This window comes from Mesitornis unicolor, unplaced genomic scaffold, assembly GCF_000695765.1.
Source record: "Mesitornis unicolor isolate BGI_N332 unplaced genomic scaffold, ASM69576v1 scaffold4240, whole genome shotgun sequence".
In the NCBI taxonomy this organism is placed as follows: domain Eukaryota; kingdom Metazoa; phylum Chordata; class Aves; order Mesitornithiformes; family Mesitornithidae; genus Mesitornis; species Mesitornis unicolor.
In genome coordinates, this window is record NW_010160103.1 from 30,192 (window position 1) to 37,767 (window position 7,576).

Here is a 7,576-nt window from a genome sequence, read left to right on the forward strand (position 1 = left end):
ATTCTTCACTCCTGATTACAAATCATCCCTGCATATTATACACTTCATCTAATCCATGCTATCTATACGTTTCTTCTACATAGTGTTTCTTCTCATATATAATTACTACATTTTTCCTATGCTGTCTAGTAATAGACTATTCTACTGTATTTCCTACTGTCTGCATTGTATATTCTGACATATACTTTACATATTTTCATATATACTACAACAATGTATCATGTTGATGTAATTATTTCTATATTAATATGTGCTGTATATTAACGTATATCACTTATTTTAAACCTTTTACTTCTTGAGGTGCTGAACTACAACTCCATGGACTTCCCATGGTCACTGAGAGCTGATGGATCGTTTCTTCAGCACTTCTCCTGTACACTGCACTGCACCTCACTGTGCTGAGCTCCACTGCGCTGTGTGTGTGAACTTGAACGCCCTCCTTCCTCTGCCTCTCCCCCGTCACTCCCAGCACTGTACGTACGGAATTCCTGTTCTATTTTCTGCTTCAGAAACTCCATTTTCTTCGCTTCGCCGTGCACCAGGAGAACGTTTCGTGGCTCAGCCTGGCGAATCAGCTGCATGATCCCCTTGGCGTCGGCATGGGCACTGAAGGACATGTACTCCACCTGCATCTTCACTTCCAGCTGTGCAGGAGCAGAAAGCACAGCGGTTGTCAGCTGCTTTGGCTCACTGCAGCTTGGGCACCACACACAAACAGGCCCAGACTCCTCTGTGTTTCATTTAAAGGAAGCAGAGCTGCTGAATTACAGAGTGGGGTTGGAGCAAGCTGCTTATCAGCAAACACTGAACGTGATGCTGTACAGAAAAGCTTTCAATAATGTACAGGATCAAACTGCTCCATTTGAGAGCACGATACTTGTTGCACACAAAGCAATATTTAAGGACAGTTGGTATCAGGTTTTTTTAATATCCCTCTTTACTTACAAATGTATCACTGCTACCTGGTTATTAAACATTATCAATAAAACCTAGTCCATCTTGAAAGAAAGTGGTACTTATGTGTTTTCATTGTGGTATGTGGTGTGTTTCTGCTGCAAGTACTTGGTGTTCAACTGCCCCTTCCCATCCTCCTCAAAAAAAATCCAACTCACTATTTGTCTTCCTTCCATTTCCAGCTTGCGCTGTCCACTCAGGATCTTGTGGCCCACGGTTCCCTGCACGCAGTACCCGGGCATGATGACCTGAGCAGGAACCACCAAAAATTACAAACTCTGCCCGTGGACACAGCTGCTGCTCACATCAAAACTGCCACAAACGCAGAATGCTGATGTACATTGCTGTTCTTCCCTTCTAACAGCCTGAACACCTGACTGCTGAACACTCGAGAAAATGAAATTAGAAAGCCACTAAATAAGAATTAATTCTAGTTACATGTCTTTAAACTTACATATGGCTTTAAAGCAGCTTCAACTTAGAGAGCACTTTTGAAAATAAGATTTCACAACCTGCTCTGCTTGCCCTGTCACAGCAAAGAAGAGAAATTCCAGGGCACGAAGAGAGCCCTGCCCTGGCTTGGTTCACTATCAGACTTGTGTCATTTAACCCAAGCAAATCTTCCCTGCAGTCATCCTCCTCCTGACTCTATCAGTACCACTACCACAGCAACACAAAACATTACACAAGGAAACAGAATTTCTTACCATATTCTTTTCATTCCCTGCCCATTTCCTGAAGATCTGAAGGGACTGCCCTGCATGCAGCATACCAGGGGTTGCAAACACAACCTGGAATTGAAAAAATGTACCATAAATCATCACAGAAAAACAGATTTGATTTCTTTTTCAATTTCTTGTGATACAGAAATACCCGAAAACTGTGGAGTGTACCCACTAACACACATGACAGCACATTTACTACGTCAAAGCTCTAATGGGGATTTGTTTTGCTATTTTGTCTAATTTTCACACAAGTTGAACTACTACTTTAGGACATTTTTGTGAGCATCTACAGCATCAGAAAAACTGACCAGTTTTATAACGGTACTGCCATGCTCAGCAGATTCCTCCACCAGCTACTGCCAAATAAACCAGTCAGAAATAAAACCAGCAACAAGAGGTTGTGCTGTGAAGGACCTGTGTCCCAACTTAAATCAAAAGCACGAAGTGCAGAAGTTAAGGGTTGAATCAGATCCAGAGGTACAGGTTGTATGAACACACAATCAAGTTTTTCATTTTCTCTGGGCATTTTTACCTTTACGAAGACATAAAGATAGAAAAATCTTTAATAGTTAACAGCTAAAAGCATTCAGATGGCCTGGCCACAAAAGGCTTTTAGCTGAGCTGCTGGTATTGATGGGGTAGAGGATGCTTTTCCAGCCAGGAAATGAGGGGGATAAAAATACCTCCCTGACACTACACGTCCGCGCTGTTACCTTGCTAACATCACCTACCATCGGCCCCGGGTTGTCTGCGAAGGCCCGATCAAACGCCTTGATGTGTTTGAATTCAAACATGTTCCTCTGCACAAATGTCTTCCGAATTTTCTGATTAGTCCAGGTGATGAAGAGCTTGTAATAGTGATTGGCCTTCTCTGTCAGACCCGTGGAAAAATAAATTGGAGCCTTCAAGTTCATTCTTTCCCTGTAGAAAAGCAGCATCCAGATACCTGTGAGGGTCCAGTTGGATCCTGGAGATCCATGTTTAAACCACATTAACGCATCTCATCTCCACAGTCCCTACCCTACTCTCTATGAGCTACAAATCAGTATTATGCCAATGCTACATCACTATGCATTAACTCACTACAAACCAGGCTCTCCTCACCTACTACAGACAGTTTCCTTCTGTTACAACTATAGTCGTTAATAATTCCACACCTGAAAGCGCGGGCCGACACGCAGCAGAATGAATACTGATCAAATCCTTGTACTAAACAGACACTGAAGAGTCACAGAAGCCCCACAGCACCACACGAGGACAAGAAGGAGGTGGTGAATGCACCAAAGAGCCTGCACTCACCAGAAGGTTTCCAGTAAAATGCAAAGCTCCTGGGCACGTCCAAGGGCAAACACTGGGATAAGAACCTGCAATGGAGAGAGGATTTACAGCCTGTGAAACCCAAACAGTTCAAAACAAGATGTTGAGAGCAACAATTCTGGTATTAATTAGGGAAATGGACACTGAGTGTTGCTGTCCTTGAGTGCTTTGTCCGTGCTGTGGTAATTCTGAGCTTCCTCCTCTCTCACATTAAGGCAACACAGGAGGAAAGAACACACAGCTGTTTCGATTTCCAATGCTTTCCTCAATCAAGTGCTGTCACTTGGCACCAGATTTACTGCAACTCATTTGTTTTCCAGATTCAGTGGCAGAGCCATCATCTGCTTCTTAATGGAACTGCCCAGCAAACCACATCCACTACCAAGAGCCTCGCCCCCTTTTCCACAAGCAAGCCTGCGTTTTGCCCCTGCTAAGACAAAAACAGGAAATAAAATACAGGGCTTGAGGTCTCAGGTGACAAACTACTGTAACTTTTAATCAAGTTCTACGCATACAATTAACAGCCATCAAGTGGACACATACAAGATGGAAATCAAGTTAATTTTGCCTTTATCCTTCATATTTGCAGAGTGTAAATAGCATTTCCCTTAGCGTCTCATTAACTCATAGTTTGGGTTTTTTCTTGGCTTAATTTAAGTATTTAATATTCTGACTTTTAAAGTATAGATGGATGAATAGAAAAATGCCTTCAGTTCCCTGCAGTGGCCATACACAGGTGCCTGAGTTTATTAACAGTTACACAGCACTACGGAGCCAACAAGAGCTTCACAGAGGTAAAAACCCAAATCACTGAGATTTGGGAAAACCCAACCAGAGCACTGTACCTTTCCTCCTCTCTCTACAGTCTCATGGACTTTCTTCAAGAAGTCTCTTTCTCTGCAGCGTTTGGAATCTCTGATAGTTGTGGCATAGGTGGATTCAGTTATTAATAAATCTGGGCGACACTTATCAATCCAGGCAGCACTAAAACAAAAGGGATTTACAAAAACCAATCAAATTAAGGGATGGTATCCAACATTTCTGGTCTGCTGCCTCACAGATGGGTAGAGGACGTCACTGTTTCCATTTGCAGAGAGAAAGATGGGTACACAGATATGCAAAAATAAACTGAACGTCAAAGTCTGTGATTAGCACTCTTAGAAAGTAAATACATTCCAAAGATATCGTTACAATAAAACATTGCAAACATCTCAGTCCAATTATTACGCAGCCTTGAGAACAGATTAATATGAGTACATAGAAGATTACATTATGGTCTGTCTGGAAATATCAGTGTAAATCTGTTTATCCTCATAATTCAGAATTGCATTTATCTTTCCAGCAAAGACGCTGTTAAACGTTCCAGTCTCCCTCCAAAGAATCAATGCTGATAAGCTCCCCAATATTAACAGAAGCTGTGCTAAAATCCTCCTGTCAGAAATACACACAATGGAAAATTCAGCTTCCCACTTACCCTAAATGTCTGTCTGGTGTCATGTTGTAGTCACCCTAATGGAAGAAGGGAAATCCATGAATATTCTCAAGGTAGCAGGACAGGTCACTGAAATGCAATGTAGGTATTAGAAGTGGTGTTGTGTGTACTTACAGTGTACACAACTGACTCGCAGCCGACCTTGATCTGGAACATGGCAGCTCCCAGCACGTGGCCGGCATAGTACGCCTTGATCTCCAGCTCCTCATCCACCTGCACCAACAGGCAAACACGGCATTAGTACACACATTTTGTAAAAATAAAATCCATTTGCCTTCTACAGCAGTGCAGTTGGTCTGATCCAGGAGTGTGCAGCAGTGATCACCTACCTGAACTGTCTGGTGAAGATGCACAGCAACCACTTTTTTCATACAGTCTTTAATCATTTGGGAAGTGAAGAAGTTGGTTTCCCCTTTCTTATCCACGGTTATTTTCCTGTAGTCCTCCAGGAGGATGGGACAGATGGCCTTGGTCGGATGTGTCATGTAAATGGGCCCATCGTAACCGACCATTTCGCTGAAATACGGTAAAGCTCCGCAATGGTCCAGATGAAAGTGGCTGCAAAAAGACACACAGGATACATGAGATGCTGCACAGGAATTCAGCTTGTCTGCTTCTCAGATCTTGCTTTGGGTTTTTGAAGCACTGTGTGATGTAAGGAATGAGCCAAAATACGAATGATGGACTTAAAACCTGTCTGGGTTGCCAGGGACAGTGTACAGAGCTTTCCTGTTCCCATCCGAGCCCTGACAAGGAAGCTTCCTCACCTGATGATCACGCAGTCCAGGAAGTCCGTCAGCCTCCCGTTCTGAGTGATGTAGGAAAAGTCAGGGAAGCGTCTCTGCAAAGGCATGAAAACACCAGGCTATTCGTTATGGAACAAAGCCAGTTCATATTACATCACCAACCCAACCAAACCGTGGTGTGAAGGATCCAAAACACTGGAAACGAGCTGAAAGCCAGCTCCAGGCAAAACCGCAATAAGGCAGCAGACGGCACTGGTGTCAGCAATATGGCAAGAGCTGCTGCCAGCCATTATGTGCAGAAAGAGTCAAGAAGGATGGGAGGGCTGCCAGAGGACAGACAGGGAAACAGACCCTGCAAATTAATAAATTACAAACAAGTTTCTTTTCAAAGTAGAGCAGGTGGCCACTGTGTTTCAGCTTACCCGTTAAGGCAGGAAGCCTCAAAACCTGGCCCATTTGTTCTGTATCACACCGTGACTCTTTCTACCATACAGGATGCTTTTGCCACTATTCCTTTCCTACCAGTATCAAGTGACCAAACATCAGGAGTATTTCCCAGCACTCTCTCTAAAGCATTAGAGATATGTGGTGTGGACACCACCAGTAATTAACTTGCTTACATGAAATACAGAAAAACCAAAAGCAAGGACAGTGACAGCTGGCTGGATGGTGGCACTTTATAGACCACGAGTACTTGAGGGGACGTACCTCTCACACAGGAAGGCAAGATTTTGAAGGGGCAATGGTAGTTTATTCTCTACCATAATCCAGCTCCAGCTGATACGGGTGCCCAGTAACGCACACCTCACAAATATCACCCACATATCACGTAACATTCAAATAAAAGGGAACAGAGGGAACCACGAACCAGGAGCCCTGCTGGGAAACGCCAGGCAGAGGCACCCTGAAAGCTTCTGTACACAGCACTCAGGCTTCTCCCCGTACTCACGTCATCGTTGTAGCCCATGTGCATCCCACAGTCAAGCATCACATTCTTCCCAGCAATAGACACCAGGACACAGCTGCGCCCCACATCCTGGCCAGCTCCTGGACACAAGCAAAAGACAAGTCATGCATCTCTGGGAATATTTACAAGCACTTTAAAACAGCAGCATTTAAAGCCCATACAAACTTCCCAGCCCTTTTCTGATGCAGGAAAAGACTATGTCCTTTCTTCCAAGCAAGCAGACCTGTTAGAGAGTAAGCTGATGTGGGCTTACCCCATCCCCTGAGCTTATGAGAGAGCCTTCATGCTGCAAAGCTGCAGTAAATACAGCACTGCATCCCAACCCATAATCAGTTCAGATGCAGGGCATGTTTTCTCTCTGCCTGCTGCTGTGCAATCGCAGCTACAGCATTTCAAGTAAGAGAAAAACAGGCTCTAATCTGGAAAGGATTAGTTTAGCATGGAACTCAAAGGTTCCCAGGGCTCTGCACCTCTCCAGGTGCTCTGCCTCTGATGAAAGCACACCCCTTTGTCAAGCTCTAGTTAAGCCCATACCAAACCACAACGCTACCCATGAGGATAAAGCAGTTTTCCTGCTTGGCACATCCTCGTGGTATATAAACACATCTCAACAGTTTCTGTGCAATCCATTAAAAATAATAATAATAAAAAATTAAAAGAGCTTCCTGTGGATCTTTAGCACTAAGCTATTAGTAAACTATATTGTACAATGCTACACCACCTTTACTTTACCAGCATGTCCTAATGAATCTTGTAATCAAAACAGAGTTCTCAGACTGTTGAGTCTTACTTGCTTGACAGACAAAAGGAGGACAGTGACATACAAGAACCAAGTCAGGATGTAACACATCTGTGTATCATCACGACCAGTTTCTGTGGCACGGGAAGGCACACGTGTCTCCAGCAGCCTCTCACATCCTACTTTGAATTCTAAAATCCAACACTTTTCATCATTTTCATTTTAGGACAATTTTAGAATGGACTTACCCAAGGGAGTGACTTTTATTTCAGGCATTTTAACAAACTCTAGAGCTCAAACTGCATGGCAAATTATTTCAGAAACAGCGGGGCCACAAAAACATGAGCAGATTCAGCCATTTTTCTGTATAGGGCAGAGGCCCAACTTCTTCCTGGAGGGCAGACAGTCAGCAAACACAAGTCAGGGCACACACAAAGCAACCTGCAGCGGGAAGGGGCTCCTAGGCCCTTCCCGGCCGTGTTTATTTATTCCCACTCCCAGATCTCCACTCCCCAGCGCCGACCGGAGGCGCCGCCTCCTTCCCTCCCTCCCTCAGGGAAAATCTACCTGAGGCGCAGGCCGGGCCGGCTCCGGCGCTCCCCACAGCCCTCGGCGCTCACGGCTCCGAGCCCCCGC

General features: G+C 44.4%; 1 protein-coding gene across 2 annotated transcripts in view; it reads right to left on the reverse strand.

Annotated features, from left to right (window-relative positions):
* Window positions 1–7,216, reverse strand: part of CPSF3L (cleavage and polyadenylation specific factor 3-like) — a 9,239-nt gene extending 2,023 nt beyond the window's left edge. The window contains exons 1-12 of one of the 2 annotated variants that reach the window (XM_010188692.1): window positions 7,189–7,216; window positions 6,184–6,281; window positions 5,256–5,329; window positions 4,818–5,046; window positions 4,603–4,701; window positions 4,471–4,505; window positions 3,842–3,980; window positions 2,979–3,043; window positions 2,411–2,600; window positions 1,662–1,745; window positions 1,113–1,202; window positions 482–644 (exon numbers count right to left, since the gene is read on the reverse strand). In XM_010188692.1, coding sequence (XP_010186994.1) covers window positions 482–644; window positions 1,113–1,202; window positions 1,662–1,745; window positions 2,411–2,600; window positions 2,979–3,043; window positions 3,842–3,980; window positions 4,471–4,505; window positions 4,603–4,701; window positions 4,818–5,046; window positions 5,256–5,329; window positions 6,184–6,281; window positions 7,189–7,216 — 1,294 coding nt within the window. The remainder of the gene's footprint in view (window positions 1–481; window positions 645–1,112; window positions 1,203–1,661; window positions 1,746–2,410; window positions 2,601–2,978; window positions 3,044–3,841; window positions 3,981–4,470; window positions 4,506–4,602; window positions 4,702–4,817; window positions 5,047–5,255; window positions 5,330–6,183; window positions 6,282–7,188) is intronic. The other variant, XM_010188700.1, reaches the window with a different exon arrangement.
* Between the last annotated feature and the right edge of the window lie 360 nt (window positions 7,217–7,576).